The sequence below is a fragment of the Diabrotica virgifera genome, chromosome 6 (genome assembly GCF_917563875.1).
Source record: "Diabrotica virgifera virgifera chromosome 6, PGI_DIABVI_V3a".
In the NCBI taxonomy this organism is placed as follows: Eukaryota; Metazoa; Arthropoda; class Insecta; order Coleoptera; family Chrysomelidae; genus Diabrotica; species Diabrotica virgifera.
Genome location: NC_065448.1, coordinates 248453595 through 248474599, shown reverse-complemented (window position 1 = coordinate 248474599; position 21005 = coordinate 248453595). Strand labels below are relative to the sequence as shown.

General features: G+C 31.2%; 2 protein-coding genes across 6 annotated transcripts in view; both read right to left on the bottom strand.

The window, feature by feature from the left end:
- Positions 1-21005, bottom strand: part of LOC126887500 (protein roadkill) — a 506726-nt gene that overhangs the window by 383878 nt on the left and 101843 nt on the right. The gene's annotated exons all lie outside the window — the stretch shown is intronic.
- LOC126887503 (uncharacterized) lies at positions 8553-11749 on the bottom strand. The gene is made up of 2 exons (XM_050655134.1): positions 11486-11749; positions 8553-11198 (listed from the first exon to the last, which is right to left on the bottom strand). The coding sequence occupies exon 2, from the start codon at positions 11102-11104 to the stop codon at positions 10490-10492; it is 615 nt and encodes a 204-aa protein (XP_050511091.1). The 5' UTR covers positions 11105-11198; positions 11486-11749; the 3' UTR covers positions 8553-10489.

Below are 21005 nucleotides of genomic sequence, written 5' to 3'. Positions count from 1 at the left end.
ATTAATTAGCACGGCGTCAGGAAATTTTTTAAATAAACAATATTTTTTGGTGCTACGCGCAGGACAGCGGTGTTCGATTCACACAAGTTGATTTCCACCAAAATTTCTTCCAATCTTTATCTAATATATTATTTTCTTACTCTATATTTGGTTGTATTTTAATATTTTAATTCCACAAAAATCAAACTAATTTTATTATTGTTTGTGAAATATTGTTTAAACAATTGCATATGTTTAAAAATAATAAACTTTTATTCTCTAAGTTAAAATATATGAACAAAGAAAGTTTTCTCTAAAAAAAGTGTTATTTCAAAGGATAGAGTATGTGTTTTTATTTTGCAATAAACTAATTTATTTATTTATATCGAAATGTAATAAAAATTAAAATGTATCAATCATTATCAAAGGTCATTGGAATGCCCAATCAGAGCAAACTATCCGCTGTCCTGCGCGTAGCACCAATAATTAATGTTTATTTAAAAAAATTCCTGACGCCGTGGTAGTTAATCGATTTTAGTTTTGCAAATTGCAAATGAAAGGTACAGTACACTTCTATAAGCAAAAAAATTTGAACTTGCTATCTGCTTTATTTTCAGTTCTGTAATATTTTGAAAAACTGAATTTCTTTTGCGAAAGCTGGATTGCAAAATTTATTTTGCAAAATCTATTCAACCGATCTCAATGAAATTTACAGTATTGTTTTACTGTATCATAAAGTTTTTCTGGGTGAAATATGAAGGTTCCAAGTGTAGCATAAATGGTTAAAAAACGTAAAATGTGAATACTTGTTTTTGTATGGTTTTTTCGCAATTATTGCTATTTTGCAACAAGGGTGACTCTGACTATTTTTTAAATTTTTAACTAATTCTATATTATAGGAAATTTAATTACGCAACTTTTATGTCAATACAACTTTTCTCGGAAATGAATACTCTTAAAGTTATAATCAAGAAACGAAGAAAAAAATCGAATTTTTCCTTCATTTTGTGACATTTTGATTATTTAAACAATGTTCCGGACCTTTTTGAGAGGGAGGATAACTCAAATATTATTATTTGAGTTATTTTCAAGCAATTTCTGCAAAAAAATTTGAGTCACTTCTCAACGTCCAAATGTACTAATATTTTTACAGATCGAATCGAAGTTATAATCAAGAAACGAAGAAAAAAATCGAATTTTTCCTTCATTTTTTGACATTTTGATTATTTAAACAATGTTCCGGACCTTTCTGAGAGGGAGGATAACTCAAATATTATTATTTGAGTTATTTTCAAGCAATTTCTGCAAAAAAATTTGAGTCACTTCTCAACGTCCAAATGTACTAATATTTTTACAGATGCGCCCTGGTCTACTATGACTCTGTTCCAAGTGTTTTTTTTTTCGCAAAACTGTATTGCACTTTGTTAAAAATAAACATAAATAAATCTAAATGACATGATATGGATTGTATAATCAAACAGTCGTTCAAAATAAATACTTGATAAATGCCCTTGAGATAAGATTTTAAAAACAAATTATATTTGTATCGTTAATTTTACGTAGAGATTTCGTCGTAAACATAATTAGTTTAATAATAGGGGGGCTTCCACAATTGGCTCAAACCATTTACAGAAGAAAGTAAAGTTATAAATAATCGATTACGTTGTTAATGGCGTATTGAGTGGCTGCAAACACTTTTAGAAAGTGATTGTTAACTTTTACTAAACCGCCATGAAAAACAAAAAATCATATCAATGCCGTTTGATTGTTAAGAAATTGTAATAATTGTGGTGAAACGTATTATTATCGGAAAAATCTTTACTTTTACGTTACCTCGTCACTTTTACTGCAGATAATAATTATAATAAATATATTATTTTATGACGCAGGGTGTTATAACATTACTTTTACTACCAAAGTACTTACTCATTTTTTAACTACACTTGAGAGCAAAAAAATCGACTCACTCGATGAATTATACATGTTAGATGTCTCGGATTTCCTAAACCTGTTGTCCGATTTGAGTGATTTTTTTAGTATGTTTATAGCCTTATTCGTTAACAATATCGCTGTAATAATAATGTTGCTAGGCAAGTAAATGTCATTTTATATCGGGTGTTGTAACAATCATGTTATGTTTTTTTTTCTTTAAGTTCGCAACACCCTCTGGAATATTCTAGCCTAGCATATATAAAATATTGAAATTAAAACTGAATTGTAGCTTTAGTAGTCTAGGCGCCAAATAGAGGTCACCGTGTCATTTTCAATTCTGATGGACAAACTCAACGGTTTCTTATGGATTTTTGGCTGCTGATTACGAATTTCGAGGGGGGATTTCGATCTGAGTGGTCAAAAAATTGTTATAAAAAATTTTATTGTTTATAAATTGTTTATAATGCTCTGGCTCATAAACTAAAAGAAATAGAAAAAAATGTTTCAAATAAAATTTGTTCCTTAATAAAAAACGAAGAAATAACTGTTTACTAAACTTAAATCCGACAATCAGAACTCAAGATATTGTAAAATTAGTGCACAATGCAAATTTCAAATTGCAAAATAAGTATTTTTCGAAGCTTTATCGATCGTAACTCGGCTTCTACCCATGCAAATGAGCCCTATAAGGTGTCCTTTTAAAGCTTAATCAAGAGGCTTCCAAACAAAGTTTATTAAATTATTTGATCTTCATTTGTTTTAAAGTTATACCCGTTTGAAGTTATAATTTTATCAAAAAAATTGTACATTAATTTGTTTATAAAGGTTTCAAGCAAACTTGAGCTATAAACATTTATACTTTAATTAACAATAATGATAAAACAACTCAAAAGGAACAATTTGAGCTTACGAAAATGTTCGTAAGTTTATTTTTGGCTAAGATGTCGATATTTTAATGGCGCGCTATGAGGCGCTAGATTGGCTCACAGTCAAGTAAGTATGTATTCTTCGACGCTTTATCGATCGTAACTCGGCTTCTACGCAAGCAAATGAGCCAATATGTGATATCCATATAAAAATGGATCGAATTCTTTTGCAGCATCATCATTGCATATAAAACGAGCATTTATGATGTGGCGGCATGGCATACACACAATTGACGGGCCTTGATGATGCTGCAAAAGAACTATGATTCATGAACAAAATCTATGAACAAAAGATTCTAGATCCACTTTATATGGATATCATATAGAATCTATATTATAGATAATTAGACTCTGAAGCCTCAAAAAGTTTTAGTTTTACTGCCTACAAGAACAGACTTGTACCACCATGTAACTGTTAAAATTTTGCTAAGAACTTATGCAGATGTAAAAAATCTGATGATATTCCCTGTATATCTCTTTGCAGATGCATGAAAAAAATGTTTGTAAAAATAGTACTAATAAATAATATCAACTTACTTTTTAGTTATACTTCTGAAATATTAGTTTTTAATGTTTTTTTTTTCTCATTTAGTGCAAAAAATAGAAGACAAAGTAAATAGAATGAAAGGTGATACGAGGTACAGTATGATGATTTAATTATAAGAATTATATGATAAAATTTTATTAGGATCTTCAAAAATGAAAAATGAAGATAACGTATGTATACATAGAAATTATAATTTGCATCGAGAAGTTAGCGCGTGAACCTTTACGCGGTGAGCCGATATTGCGCTTCATAGCGCGCGCCATTAAAATATCGACATCTTGGCCAAAAATAAACTTATGAACATTTTCACAACCTCAAATTGTTCCTTTTGAGTTTTTCTATCATTATTGTTCATTAAAGTATAAATGTTTATAGCTCAAATTTGCTTGAAACCTTTATAAACAAATGAATGTACAATATTTTTAAGAAAATTGTAACTTCAAACGGGTATAACTTTAAAACAAATGAAGATCAAGTAATTTAATGAACTTTGTTTGGAAGCCTGTTAATTAAGCTTTAAAGCGACACCTTCTAAGACTCATTTGCATGCGCAGAAGCCGAGTTACGATCGATAAAGCTTCGAAAAATACTTATTTTGCAATTTGCATTGTGCACTAATTTTACAATATCTTGAGTTCTAATTGTTAGATTTAAGTTTAGTAAACGGTTTTTTCTTGGTTTTTTATTAAGGAACAAATTTTGTTTGAAACATTTTTTTTCATCTCTTTTAGTTTATGAGCCAGAGCCTTATAAACAATTTATAAACAATTAAATTGTTTATAACACTTTTTTGACCACTCGGATCAAAATCCCCCCTCGAAATTCGTAATCAGCAGCCAAAAATCCATAAGAAACCGTTGAGTTTGTCCATCAGAATTGAATATGACACGGTGACCCCTCTGGCGCCTAGACTATAGGCTTTATTAACATTTTCTTTTTTGATTCATTTGCGTATGTTGGATAATTATGTTTTTCATCAATAAATTCTCATTTTCTGCTTAGGTTCATAAACAAGCCTAAAGTAGACTATAAGAAATTAACAAATTAAAGGATGTAAAATTGTTAACAGTCAAAAAGTGTCTGGTATGTTGTGAAAATTAGTAGATTTATTATTTAAAGTTTCAATTAAGTCCGTATTTTTTGTTGTTTGGTGGAAATGGAACGCGCTAAAAGGATTTGACCCGCGATGAGTGTGTTCAAGCAGTGATCTTACATAGCGAAGGACTTAGCTACCATGCTATCGGCTCCTTATATTGGTAACAATTTTTTGTTAATGCACGATAATGCAAGACCTCACGTTCACGAACTGTAACCGAATATTTACAACAGGTTAATCTTCGGACTTTGAATTTTTCATCGCATGCCCAGATCTTAACCCGATCGAACATTTGTGGGACATAATTGGCAGAAGACTACGACAGCGTTTGTTACCCCCTAGAACCTTATAAGAGGTAGAAACAGTAGCTCTCGAGATTCGGAATGATATTGATCAAGACCAAATAGCATACCTCATTTGTAAACATTACGTTAATAATAGAAATCGTTTATTTAAAACCCTAAGTAAGTGATAATAGGAAAAATAAGTAACCCAAAAGAAAGTAATAATTAACGCAAAAAAATTAACATTGTTCTAAAAATTAAACAAAGGAAACATCAAAATTTTAATTGCCAACAGTTTGTTGTCTGTTCTTTAGGTTTAGTATCGGATATTGCCTCCCCTACAACTGAGGAGGATTTCAATAGAACTATGCATACTTGCACTAAGTTGCTAAATCTTTCTTGCGGTGTATGTTCCCATTTTTTATTCAACGCTATTTCAGCTCTTGAATCATTGCTGGCAATGGTTGCCATTTTTAATGTTGTCTAAAATATCTCCGGATACTGTCATATATGTATCTGTTTGCTGTTTTAGAGTTCCATGTTCGATGAAAATGAATTCGGTGTGACTGTTGAAAGAAATATCCGCCCATACCATAACACCTCCGCCACCAAAACGGCGTTCTGGATGAAATGAGCAAAAAGAGACTCGTCAAAAAACATTACAACACTCCACTGCAGAACAGTCCAATATGTGTGATCATTCGTGAATCATCCTGTTAGCTAGATAAGCTGCAGTTAATTTAGTTAGACCACTGTATTATTTACAAGAACGCAACTATGTCGGTGAAACTACATAAAAACACGAATCATATCTCAATCGACAGAGGAGTCCGACAGGGCGATACCTTATCACCTGACCTAAACTGTTTACCGCAGTATGTACCAGAGTATGCTTGTGTGTACATGAACTTCAGTTAGTGTGTGCCAGTGTAGGTCTTAAAATAAACATCTCCAAAACAAAATTCATGACAAACCTAGTACCTAGCGGAAATATCAATATTGAAGACAACGAAGTAGATCTAATGGAAAAATACATATACCTTGGACACGAAATAAGGATCACAAGAAGAGACAACCAAATATGCGAACTACGAAGAAGAATAAACCTAGCATGGGCAGCCTATGGAAAACTCAAAGACATCTTTAAAAGCGATATACCAGTTTCTTTAAAACGTAAAACATTTGACAAATGTGTGTTTCCTGTGATGACTTATGGTGCCGAAACTTTGACATTGACAGCTACAACTTCTAAAATGCTGCAAATAGTTCAGATAGAACAGGAGTTGCCGATGTAATTTCCCCAAAGGAAATGGAACTGGGCCGGACACGTCGCCCGAATTAGTGATGAAAGGAGAACGAAGAGATTACCTGAGTGGAGGCCGAGATTAGACAAAAGAAGTAGAGGAAGACCCCTACTCGTTGGACTGACGATCTCAAGAAAATGTCAAGAAATTGAATGCAGAGTGCTCAAAATAGAGCACAATGGACAAAAATTAGGGATGCCTATGTCCAGCATGGACGCAAAGGGCTGGGTGATAATGATTGTATTATTTACCTGTGAAAGATTGGAAACATTATACGTCAGAGAAACGCTGTTCAAAGGAAAATTAAGCAAAAATTTTATAAACCTAATAGCTGCCGATTCTAGAATGGAATAAAAGTAAAACATCCTGTATATTTATTTCGTACAAAAACTTCTGTCTCCTACACTGATCTTCAGGGAGAAATTTGAGGAAATCGATTCGTTTGTAGTTGTACTTTCGAAGTGTTTGAAAACTTTCTCTCCCGCGCAATTTCTAAAAATAATAAACTGAATCAGATTCACGTAATACACCTCCAATCCACGAATAATGCTCGTAACACGGTATGGTAGAGGTAACTATTGCGTTGAAAATACACGATTGCGATCGCTTTGAAATTCAATTTTTCTCTTATTTGGTTTTAATTTACTCATTATTGGGTTATTTTAAGCATGTCAGAAATGCTAGTTACGAGTTGGTAACGCTATAATGAGGTGATTACAAATTGAAATTTTAAATCCTTATAGAAAGCTTTATTTTTAATCTGTATTTAACTGAAATGTGACCACTTTTTAACGATGAAGATATTAAGCGAAAAGGCTAACGAATAGGCCTTTGATAGTGTGGAATACTGGACAGTAAAGAATTCCCTACAAAACAGCAGAGCCTCGATTTTTGACCCTTCGCTTCGTTATGAAACGTATTCGTTTCGTATACTAAACAGATACGAAGCGAATACGCTCGATAACGAAGCGAAGGGTCAAAAATCGAGGCCCAATAGACTACAGATAGGTATACCGACTTAATTACAAATATATATAACAAGCAACCACAACTATTAAACTAATGAAACAAACGAAACCTATTAAAAATAAACCGAAGAATAAGACAGAGAGATACCATCACACCCAAGCTATTCAACCAAGGGCTAGAAAATGTATTCATATAACTACACTGGGATAACTGGGATATTAACATAACCGGACAATATCTGAATCACTTACGATATGCTGATGATAGTATATATTAAGAACAGAAAAAAAATATTGGTTGAATTTGTCTGTCGATATTTTAAGTTTCATGTCAGATAATATATTTTTTTTATATTTCAACAATTTTTTTTTAATTTTGGACCCTTTTGGGGGGAATTTCCCCATTCCCCCTCGTAGACCCGCCACTGGTTCTCTCGAAGAATTGTAGTAAATCGTAATTGCAACAATTTCAGTCCTTACACTTTTTGTCAAAAAGTTGAAAATGGCGGAGATACTGAACAAAAACAATTACCATAAAATCAATCAGGTCTTACGTTCGCACTTTTACCGCATACGTACTACCTTAAATATTCATTTTATCAAAAAAATAAAAGAAATCAAAATTGTACAAAATTTAATACTTTTCAATATTGTATGGGTACATATTTGTAAAAATAATAATAAACGAGAAAATTCAATAATTCGATAATTATTCTCTGTCACTATTTCCCCCCATAACTCGGAAAATTATAATAAACGAAATTATGGAAAATCGCATTTTCAACAATTTCAGTTTCTACACTTTTTGTCGAAAAATTGAAAATGGCGGAGATATTGAGCAAAAACGGTTCTCGTTTAAAATCAAGATCGCGGCTAACGCAACAGTGCAATTCAGTCGAGATTTGAAATTTACACTACTATTGACCCCTCCTAAAGATTAGAAAAATAAATTTTGGGGCAGCTCGTAAAGCAAGGTCAAATGCTATCCCGACTGGGCTATAAACTATTTTGTATAGTAATGTTAAAAAATGACATGAACGCTAGAACCCTGGTCCTGGTCGTTTCAATACCACCACCTCCGAATACACACATTTTAAGGTAGGGTAAAAGCACCAGTTATTGGCCTCTTAAGGAGAGCACGTCGATATATCTATGAAATATTTTGTAACTGTGGCCTATTATAACTATTTTTAACATCATGGAATTTTATTATTATTTCTACATATTGCAAAATTTTATTATATTAATCTTTCATGACTGAAAATATTTTATATGTGTTCTTTTGTAAACGTGCAAATGAACCAGTTATTGGCCACCCTGATCTAGTTATTGACACCATATGTGTTAGTGATTGGCCATCATTTTTTAAAGTGATATGTTACCAAATATTTCTTAAGTTAAAATAAGTAGATAGGTAGGTGTTTGGGTAAGCAAGGATTTTGTGATAAGTGTGGACACAAAAAAAAACGATATGTCAAAGTAAACTTTTATTTTTTATTCTGACAAGATTCGCAAACATATACTTGATTTGTGTCGCCATAGAATCTTGTTATGCAAGTTACATGATATGTTCTAAGACACATTTGGCATCTAATGCCTTCCTTACACTCTGTAATATTTAGTACACATAGATAACACACACCTTTAGAGACTTTTTGATTTTTAAAATGTGATGGAATGTTTGATACCAAGTTTGTATTTTTAAAACGCGGAAGAACGTTTGAGACCAAGTTTCGATTTTCGAAGTGTGAAGGAATATTCGATAATAAATTATCAGACAAAATTGTAATTTTTGTTGAGGACTGATTTGTATTATCATCAAATAATTTCCGTTTGGGTACAATTTTTTTCTCAGGGCTTGGAGATTTAGTGTGGACGAGAAATATTTTCGGAGATAATCTCAAATTCGCTTCTGGCTTGAAAATGTCAATATTATCTTGGTTAATTAAAGAGCTTGATGATTTTGTGTGAGAATGAAATTCTGGTGTAGGAACTTTGACAAATTCAGGTAGTGGTGGCTCAAAAACCGCAGTATTGTTACTTCTACTTTCCTGGTTTAGAGGAGAAAACACTTTCAATGCTTTTTTTGTCTTTTCTGGATATTTTTGGAAAGTGAACTTTTACACCCTTTTTAATTTTGTTGAGGTCATTTCTATGGATTGTCTACTTTTCTCTTCAGGCTTATTAAAAGTTTTAGCTAATTTTTTGGGTTTTTTATTATTCGAGCTTTTTATTTTCTTTTGATTTTCTTTAATACTTTGTTTTTCCTTTCTTTCAAGTTTCCTCTGTTCCTTTTTACGCTCCTCTTCTAATTTTTTTCCATTTTTTCTTTTTCTATTTTTCTTCTATCTGATGAAGTTAGAACAAATGGAAGCTTTTGAGTTTGCTTTTTTCCTTTTCGTGCTGGAGTATCTGGCCATATTAAGTAAGTCGCAATAGATTTATTTGTAGCATTTACAGATATATTTTCAGAAATGTTTAGGGATTTTTCGGGTTTTTTGGTTTTTCATATTCTTTAACCGTTTTCGTCACACTTGATTCAGCTTGATTTGTATATTCTTCTATTCCTTGCATGTTGAAAATTTCATTCTCGGGTACTATCAAGGTTTCGTTCTCCATTTCAGTAATGTTTACAATTTCAGTATCATCTATTATTACAGGTATATCATTTATATCGAAAATTACTTCACTTGTGTGTCAAAATTTTACTTCTTCGTCTAAAATTTTTTCTTGTTCGTCCTTTGTAGATATTTCTACCGAGGATTTTTCTGTAAATGCTGAAAAGATTTGTTTCAATATTTGGTAATCATCAGATTGAGTTTTACAATTATTTCGACATAGCTGTTTAATTTTGTCATTGCCAACTATTTCACAAAATTGTTTATAAGAAATTGTTGTATTTGGATCAATAAGTGTTGGTAAATCATTGTGCTCATCCAGATTATCTTCAGTTTCAAATTCTTTCCCAAGACATTTTGAATAGTCAAGAGCAGAAGAATTCCAAGGAAATATACCGCATGCCCTAAACCCACTTCTGATAACATCTGGATTTAACCTATCTATAGCAGATTTTAAAACAGAGGCCAACTGTACTTTCGTTAACACTTTTTGGGGTTGTCTCTCCTAAACTGAAGCACAGCTTTGTTCCAAAAAGTTTTTAGAGGCTTAAATGCAGCCACATCCGCTGGTTGCATTAATCTCATGGCATTAGGATATAAAGCTACTAAAATAATTTTCAAATCTGTAAAAAGTTGACTTGTCTGTACAGTTAAATGGGTTTTATGCCCATCAACAAAAAGTATCACCGGACGTGTAATATTATTTCGATCTAAATAAGGGTTAAATATATTTCCAATATATTCATAAAAGTTTTTGTTGTCCATCCAACCATTTTCTGTTAAACCAATACCCCACGAATTCGGCACAGCACTTAATATATCATTTGGCAATCTTTTATGGGGATAAATTATCATAGGAGGTAAAATATTGCCTATTGCAGAAAATGTGAACATAACTTAAGTTAACCTTTGGGTTATGTTCAATTTCATAGATGTTTCTGGAACCCTTCATAGCCAAAACCTTTTTATTTTTGGGACATAAATAAAAACATGTCTCGTCACCATTAAATATTCTTGTTGGGTCTTGAAGAACGTCTGAAATTCCTTTTTTATCTAGATAAGATTTTATGTTGTCAAACCATTTGGTAATATCTCTTTGGTTAATGTTTGAACTTGCTGATGTCACTCCCTCTGAAGTCCTTAGCGAAATGTTGGGATTGCGCTTTAGAAATTCTGATAGCCATGTTCTACCTGGTCTATTTTCAACAAATGGATTAACTCTAGGGTAACTCTCTAAAAATGATTTAACGGAGTCCTTAATGTCGTCAACACGAACAGGAAATCCTCTATTTTGACAATGAAAAATCCAGCGTTTCAGTTGTTCCTCTTCATCCTTCGATAGAAATGGATCTGGTCCATGCGTTATCTTGTTATGAAATTTTTCACTTTTCCGGTAACTTATGGTGGCTCTGGGAATATTAAAAATTCTTGAGGCTTCTCGCTCACTCATACCATTTTTAATTAACTCTAACGCTTTTTTAACATCGTCTTCGGAATACTTTTTTTATAATTGTTTTCAGTTTTAGATCGTTTTGGCATATTTTCTAAAACAATGTATAATAATTAGTTATTGGCCACACATAAAACACTAGTTATTAACATATGTCAATCACTAGATTCTTACAAAATCTTATGTTTCAGTTATTGGCCATCTAGGCCAATAACTGATACATTGATAATTTCATGCATTAGTAGTTTGCCACCTTAAAATTTACGTTATTTGAATAAATAACGTTATATTCGTTATGCATTTTGGAGCAGGACATACACTATATTCTCACAAAAACATAAAACATAAAGTAGAAAGTGAATTGCAGTATATAGTACTTACCGACCGACACAAGTTTCTCTAGGTAAATAACAAAATTTCGGTTGTAAACTAGCGGCACAGAACAGTGTCTCGTTCAACATCGAATACTGACTAAAATGTAATGGTTACCTTGAAACTAGATATGTCATACTCTAGGAGACATGTTGCCAAACTTAAAAAAGTGGTTAGAATTAACAAAATACCAACATTTTCCTAATTATAATTAAAATATATTAGTAGGCCAATAACTAGCACATGGCCAACAACTGGTGCCTTTACCCTAACTGTAATTAATGAATTGTGAGTGTAGACGTGTGCGTGTGTAAGGACAGCCATTACTAATCTAATACCAACGTTAGTCTGTCATTGTCGATTAAACCAAACCGACAGTGAGGTCAAAATATTCGGCAAACCGTTGCCAACTCAATAAAACAGTTAATCTAAAATTACGAATTGAAAGACGGGAATTATAGTTGAGTGGATTATTGTTGTTTTGGATTAAATAAACTATATTTTGACAATTTAATTCAAATATATTTTTTGGTCTTTTCTAATCATAAGCTCTTTATATTTGCCCGCTATGAGTACACTATAATGTCTTTATTACTAGGCTGTTATGCTGCTAATTTTATTTTGATATGTGGGTACACTCTTCATATGAACGTGCGTGAAGTTTTACTTCAATCTGTCAATTCATTTTTTTGTTTACAAGTCATTTAGTATACGCTCTGAGCTTCGCTGGTGTCGCTCCTAGCGGTTGCTAATTCAACTTTCACCGGTAATTTTTAAATTTATTATTTAATTGTTATCGCTTAATATTTACAACGCAAAAAAGTAATTAAATTGTAATCGATTTTTTTAAGATTTTGCTAAACATTTTGACGTTCTATTGATAAAATATGAATTTATTACTTCGTATACTTCCACAATTATCGTGTAGATGGCGCTAAGATTGATAGATTGATTTATAAAATCATATTACGGAACATTAAAAAAACTTAAATTCAGTATTTAAAACGTAAGTATATTTAAGTTAAAAATATATATACACCACAGCTTTGACCAACTAATATTTTTTATAATTAATGTTTTTAATTTTAATTTTAAATTAATCACTTTGGCATTTATGTCAAATTTCCTGTAATCGTTTACAGACTTGTCACTACTGGCGCTCGCGAATTTGTAAATATCCCCTCTACGTACAAGCTCACAGCGTATAGACGTGTCACAGTATTTTTTGTACAATGGAATCAATCAATTATCGTGCAGTTATTAAATTTTTATTTTTGGAAGGTTTGAAAGCAAAGGAAATTTTTGAACGAATGTAAGGACTCTTCACCTTCAATTAGTACAGTAGAAAGATAGGTTGCGGAATTTAAACGTGGTCGTACAAGCCTTAAACACGATCCACGTCAAGGATGTCCAAAAACAGCAACAACACCAGAAATCGTGGAAAACATACAGGATATGGAAAAATCGTCGAGTGACTGAAAGAGATTTAGCAGAAGCCCTAGGCATCTCATTGGGCAGTGCAAGCAATATTTTGACTGAAGTATTGGGTTTCAGAAGGTGGTGTTTACAATGGGTGGGTGCCTCATTCGCTAACAACGGAACAAAAACACCTTTGAATGTGACTTTCTCAGCAACATTTTGAGCCTTTTCGAAAGGGTAAAGTAGATTTGGTGCGTCGATTTATCACTATGAATGAGAATTGGGTCTATCAACATGATCTTGAATCAAAACAAAAGGCTAAAGAGTGGTGTGAACGTGGTTCTTTGGCTCCGAAAGAAGTTGGTGTCCAGAAATCAGCCAAGAAGGTGTTAGCATCAATTTTTTGGGATTAGAGCCGTTTTACATGACCGAGATTTACTTCGAAAATTATTTCAAGAATAATAACGAAAATGTATGTAGTAATAGCTATTTGTATAACAAGGGAGGAAAGTGCTACTTTTCCTCCCGAGAATGAAGTTTACTGCCCGACGCGTAGCGGAGGGCAGTAATCATTCAAGGGAGGAAAAGGCACTTTACTCCCATGTTATACATATGGTTTTTCCACCTTCCTCAAATAACAAGTCATTTTTTCATTTTTACTTAATTTATTTACCTATGTAACTAACCAACAAAATTTATTAGAACTAAAACAACGTGTAGGTACAATATAACTGTCAACTGTCAAATATAAGTCAAATTAATAATGTAAACATTGTTAAATCAAAATAACAATTTATTGTTTTTTACCATTCTGCAAAATACAGAGTGTTTTATAAATAAACGTTAAAATGTATAGAAACTTACGTAATAGAAAACAGATATTGTACAGGGCGTCAATAAGTTACATTTCATGAATGAAATACCATGACGTCACTTTTACTTTTCCTCCCTACAATCAGGTCCGGAAAAGTATACTTTCGGTAGAGGTAGGTGGAAAAATTATATACCATCTGATTCAGACTCGATCCCCGCTTCATCATCCTGGAAATTTAATTGGATTCGTAATGATCTTTGTGTATGGTAGGTTTGGTTAGGCGTTGATTTTAAGAAGTGTTGCTGGCTAAATTGGCGCAGTTCTCAAAGGCAATAAAAGAAATGAATTTTATCCTGTGATTGTATTTCTTTTGCTTGTATGTATGAGGGTAAAGACCAGTTTCTGAAATGGCGGAAGACGGAGATCCATTTAAAATTCGGGAGGCAATTGGCATAAACAGCTGCGATGTACACAAACCTTGCCACCATATAATGGGATGAGCAATTGTTCGCACCATCCCATAAAGAATTTCGACTAAAAAATCCAGTTTTTGTTCTAAATCGGGTTAGATTTGCCACCACCTTCCCTACATCTAGTTTAAGTGAACGAACCATTTCAGAAATGAAGTCTATAGTTTTCATTAGTTGGTCTTCATTCAATAATTATTCTACTTTAAAACGAGCACCAAGAAAATTGGCTGCAAAGTGAATCGGCTTAGAACAAAATTCGTAGCGTTCTTCAACATATTTTAGCAAGCTTTAGATAAGAGAACTAGTCTGGTTACCTTGTTGGGCAATATTTTTTAATATTGTCTTTTATATACTTAAAGACAAAAGGCACTTCTCATAATATAGATCTATGCGATTCTACTAAATTTATCGATTTTAATACGGGATGCAGAATATGTTTAGTATATTGTAACAAATTTCAATTTTTCCGAATTTTTCCTTTGTTTCCTGTTTTTTCCGGAAAAACAGGTTTTTTCCTGCACCCAATTTTTCCGGAAATTTTAAATCTCTAGTTTGTCTTATCGAACCGCAAAACTTATTGAACAGCCTAGATACGCGATTTAAAATTTGAAAAATGCGAAAATGACCATTTTCAAGTCTCAAATTTTAAATCGCGTATAACTCGACAACAATCAATTTTAGATAAAAATCACAAGCGACCTTTTTTGCTCAGAATGACACAAATAATCTAAAAAAAAATTGTTCGAAGTGAAAAAATAATTTTTGTGAATTTGTTTAAAAAATTGTTTAAACAATTTCTCGACCACGGTACCGCCTGGCACCCTGTGGATTTGTTATAAGGACCTCTTTTTCAGTAAGTTTGTGCAAAAAATCGAATCGGAATAATTTACCTAACGTGGACGACGATACAGCTTGGACTATAGTATGAGATACATAATCCACCAGACTATTGAAAATTTTAGCAATGCTATCTTTACATTAAAACTATGGCAAAAATTACGTTCAGAACGAACTTTTGGACGACAAGGTCAGACAACCATTATCTCTAATTACTATAGGTTGATTTCATTCAGGGTCGACCAAAAAATTATTATTGTTAACGCACACATGCTTATTTTTTCTATTAATTTTTATTCCGGTCCGACCGTCAAATGAGCTTGATCCACCCACGTGGATAAATACAAGCGTGTCAAAGCAAACAAGACACAGCATCATGTGTTTTATAATTTGTAATGATATAATATAGTGAGATAATAAAATGGATTAGAGTGATCAAAGTGATTACGTGAATATTAAGTCAAAACGTCGTTTAAACACAACGATAAGTCACAGCAACTAGTTGTGATGACAAGTTGAAACTCTGTTTAGACGCTGCGATTCAATGCGATACCACCTTCAACCCAACTCCAACTTTGATAAGTTGTGCGATGCACCGTTTACACACAATGATAAGTTGCAACAACTCGATTGACCTTGATAAGTTGTTTGATTTATCGCTGTGTTTAAACGACCCTTAATAGATAGATGGTTTATAAAAAATTGCAATAGGTTTTAATTGGATATTGCCCAGGTGAAACATTGGGACATTGCACCTCTTCTCGAGGGTGAAAAGTATTTTATTAAAAATAATACCATAAGTCGATAGAGGGACAAATTATAAAAGCAAAATTTGTTATATAAAGTTATTAAAATAAATCAACACTTTTTGAGTTATTAAAGACCAAAGATTTTATTTTTTCGTAAAAAAAATGCATGTTTTAAATCGGTTTTTCACGTATAAATCAAAAACTATAAGCTTTTAAAAGTTTTTTAAAAAGTTATTATTACCGAAATTTAAGATAATAAAAAATTAAATACATTCCTCACATAAAGAACTAAACTAATGTTATAGACCAGGGCGCATCTGTAAAAATATTAGTACATTTGGACGTTGAGAGGTGACTCAAATTTTTTTGCAGAAATTGCTTGAAAATAACTCAAATAATAATATTTGAGTTATCCTCCCTCTCAAAAAGGTCCGGAACATGGTTTAAATAATCAAAATATCAAAATATGAAGGAAAAATTCGATTTCTTTCTTCGTTTTTTGATTATAACTTTAAGAGTATTAATTTCCGAGAAAAGTTGTATTGACTTAAAAGTTGTGTAATTAAATGTTCTATAATATAGAGTTGGTTGAAAATTTAAAAAATAGTCACCCTTGTTGCAAAATAGCAATAATTGGGAAAAAACTATACAAAAACAAGTATTTGCATTTTACATTTTTCCACCATTTATGCTAAACTTAGGAGCTTCAAATTTCACCCAGAAAAGCTATATGATACAGTTAAATAATACTGTAAATTTCATTAAGATCGGTTCAATAGATTTTGCAAAATAAATTTTGAAATCCAGCTTTCGCAAAAAAAATTCATTTTTTCAAACTGTTACAGGACTGAAAATAAAGCAGATAGCAAGTTGAATTTTTTTTTACTTATAGAACTGTACTGTACCTTTCATTTGCAATTTGCAAAACTAAAATCGATTAACCACCACGGCGTCAGGAATTTTTTTAAATAAACATTAATTATTGGTGTTGCGCGCAGGACACCGGATAGTTTGCTCTGATTGGGCATTCCAATGACCTTTGATAATTATTAATACATTTTAATTTTTATTACATTTCGATATAAATAAATAAATTTGTTTAATGCAAAATAAAAACACATACTCTATCCTTTGAAATAACATTTTTTTTAGCAAAAACTTTCTTTGTTCATATATTTTAACTTGAGAATAAAAGTTTATTATTTTTAAACATATACAATTGTTTAAACAATATTTCACAAACAATAATAAAATTAGTTTGATTTTGTGGAATTAAAATATTAAAATACAACAAAATATAGAGTAAGGAAATAATATATTAGATGAAGATTGGAAGAAATTTTGGTGGAAATCAACTTCATGTGAATCGAACACTGCTGTCCTGCGCGTAGCACCAATAATTAATGTTTATTTAAAAAAATTCCTGACGCCGTGATAGTTAATCGATTTTAATTTTGCAGATTGCAAATGAAAGGTACAGTACACTTCTATATGCAAAAAAATTTTCAACTTTCTATCTGCTTTATTTTCAGTCCTGTAACATTTTGAAAAAATGAATTGTTTTTGCGAAAGCTGGATTGCTGGAAATTTATTTTGCAAAATCTATTGAATTGATCTTAATCAAACTCATAGTATTATTTTACTGTATCATAAAATTTTTCTGGGTAAAATATGAAGGTCATAAGTATAGCATAAATGGTTGAAAAACGTAAAATGCGAAAACTTGTTTTTGTATGGTTTTTTTCGCAATTATTGCTATTTTGCAACAAGGGTGACTATTATTTTCAACTTTTAACTAATTCCATATTGTAGGAAATTTAATTACGCAACTTTTATGTCAGTGCATCTTTTCTGGGAAATGAATACTTTTAAAGTTATAATCAAAAAACGAAGAAAAAAATCGAATGTTTCCTTCATTTTTTGATTTTTTAATTATTTAAACAATGTTCCGGACCTTTTTGAGAGGGAGGATAACTCAAATATTATTATTTGAGTTATTTTCAAGCAATTTCTGCAAAAAAATTTGAGTCACCTCTCAACGTCCATCTCAAAACAGATGGGCCCTGGACTATTAGTTCAAAGTGAGTTATTAGCAATTGAATGTGCATTTTTTTCGACGAATACTCAAATCTAAGTACCTATTCAAGCTTAAATAACGGGAAAACGATGCAATGTATAAAATATTCCTGCTAAACATTTGCCAACGTACTTCGGAATACCTATTAAATGAGCTTCAGAATAAGGTAATAGCGTCCAAATTAAGCAAGTTATAATGAAAATAAAAGAACCGTTTCGAATTTTTTAGGAAAAAGTGAAAAATAAAACATACGCCATGCCATTTCCACAAAAATTAAAATTTATAGTAATCCTTACAAAAACTTCTTTATATTAGCATAAGTAATGTGTTCGATAATTTTGACCGGTTTAGAATGCATATTTTTGAAAAAAAGATGTAATTTAAAAAAATCATATTTTTTAAAATTATTGTAATTCTCATATTCTTTTAATAATAACTCCAAAAATACTCAATATACGTAAAAAATTATATATAACCAAATTTTAGTTTTTTCTGTGCAAAATATTTTACCTGTTTTACTATTTCTATAGGGTAAAAATCAACCGAGATAGAAACGTTTAAATCTTAAATTTTGCTGTGGGAACCATGCAACCGGGGTCATTTAACCTTTTATTTAAAAGAAATAAGGGGCTAAAAAGATTAGGTTCAACGTGCTTAAATAGCGCTTGGCATTAATTTTCGAACAGTTTTTAGATGAACCTGATATCGTAAACACGAACGGAGTTATTAAAAAAAAAACAATAACATTTTTCGGAAAAATTTTTAAAATATAAATTTTGAAAAAATTTTGGAGCATAAATTTTAACGCTATCAACATGTTCGGGGGCTCATTTAATAGATATTTTTAAGTACTTTGACAAATGTTTAAAAAGTTTATGTTATAAAATGCATCATTTTCCCGTTATTTCAGCTTCAATACAGAGTTTTTTACTCGCCGAAAAAAATATACATTCAATTACCTATCTCACTTTTAGTTAACATTAAAAGGTTTTTGTAGTAAGGGGTTTATTTTGTTTTTTTATTAGCTTTATAATAATAACTTTTTTGTAAAAACTTAACTTTTTGAGTTATTGATGAAAAATTGGTTAAAAACATGCATTTTTCTCAAGAAAAATTAAAATCTCTGATCTTTAATAACTCAAAAAGTTTTGATTTATTTTAATAACTTTATATAACAAATTTTGCTTGAAATTTGTCTCTCTATCGAATTATGGGGTTATTTTTAATAAAATAATTTTCACCCCCGAGAAGGGGTGGCATCCACCCCCAGGGTAAAAGCGCAAGTTGGCCATGTCACCTTTGTTCCTTGAGATATCCTCTAACCACTCACCAATTTTCATGCAAATCGATGGAGGTTCAACGAAATCGGAGGTAATAGCTCATATCCACCTTCAGTGACTCCACTAATATTATTAAATTTAAATCAGCCTTTAGGTTAAGCTTTGGCAGGTCGATTTTTTGCCCTAAGTATAAATGCGACTCGACCTTTTCATATTATTATTGTCCAGAAACATCCTCAGTTATATCTTGAGATTCGTTCGTTAGATATTTAGTTTTTGCTCGATTTATTTATTTTTAATCCTATTTCTTTTGCTTTGGTATTTAAGTCTAATAGCATTTCCTATATATATTTGTCAAAAATGTGAGGTTAAAAGTGACTTGAACCACATATTTTTTGAATGCAAAAAGCATAAATACCTAACCAATCACCTAATTAAAAGAATTATAGACCAGAACATCCCACTCCCTGTAAATATTCTCTTTATTCTGTCACTGAATAAAAAGAAAATTTTTGACTGTTTGGTATCTTTCTTGTCGGATAGTAAAATATTATTGTAATTAGTTATAAGTATTTGTAAAATATGTTTAAAAAAATATAATAAAAATAAAAAGAAAAAAAAATTAAAAAAAAAATAAATAAAAACATGAAACAAAAAAATAAATAAAAAAATTAATAATTAAAAAAAAAATATTAAAGAAAAAATCACTAAGAGGATTTAAACCTCCGCGGGGATGAACCGGGTTGACATCCTATCGTAGTGACAAAAAAAAACAAAACAAAAAACAAAAAAAAAAACTAAAATAAAATACAAAAAAGAATGCATTTATTTTAATATTAAGATTAATATTTTTATTTGTAAAATGTATACACTATGTGTTCTTGATAAACATTAAGTAATATAAAATATTTATATTTATTAACATAGTATGTACATTAGCTGTAATGAGTAGGTAAATAAGAAGTAAAAAATTGTAATAATATTATAATAACCAAGTTTCACTAATTGGCAATATCTTTAATACATTTACTTTTGATTGAGACTGGCTGAATGACCATAGTCCAAGCCAAAAAAGAAAAAAAATAGCATTTCCTGGAATTCTTCTCTGTCTTTTGCTATTAGCGTAACATCATCGGTAAATCTCAGATGGTTTAGGTTTTCGCTCATGATACAATTTTCGCCGTCTATCGTAACTTCTTTATTTGTCCATTCTAAACTTCGAAATATATCTTCTCTAGAGCTAAAGTAAATAGTTTGGGTGAGATAGAATCTCCTTGTAACCCCTTTTTGTAGTTTTATCTTTTCTGCTTTTCTTCTGTTTTCATTTGCGAGGTTGCATTGTCATATAATACAATGATTTTTGAGTATCGGTCATCAACTCTATTGTTGCTTAAGGCATTAAGGATTGCTCAAATTTCTATCGAGTCAAATGTCTTCTTTTAATCTACCATAGCTGTCCATTGTGTTATATTCGATTGATTTTTCGATTCGATTGATTCGATCAGTGTTCTTATGACTTGTATATGATCTATGCTATGCTATGGTGCTATAACCTTTTCTAAATACTGCCTGTCTCCGAGGCTGATAACTATCCAGCTTGATTGTCAAATAAACGTCAAATTGAAAGGAAGTTTATTTAGAAGTCCTCCTAAAAATTATTAATTTTTAAGGTTTTTTCTTAACTTTTTGAGTATTGCTAGTTGTATAAAGAAGTACTAAACTAGTGCTCTGTAAGAAAGTGTGAAATTTCGCGACAAGAAGTTAAATTTCAGAAAACAAGTAATATGGAAGGTATACCACCTGAACCTCCAGATAAAGAGAAATTTTATGTAGAAATGGAAGGAGATGGGATGATGGAATATGAGGAATTAAATAAAAATAGG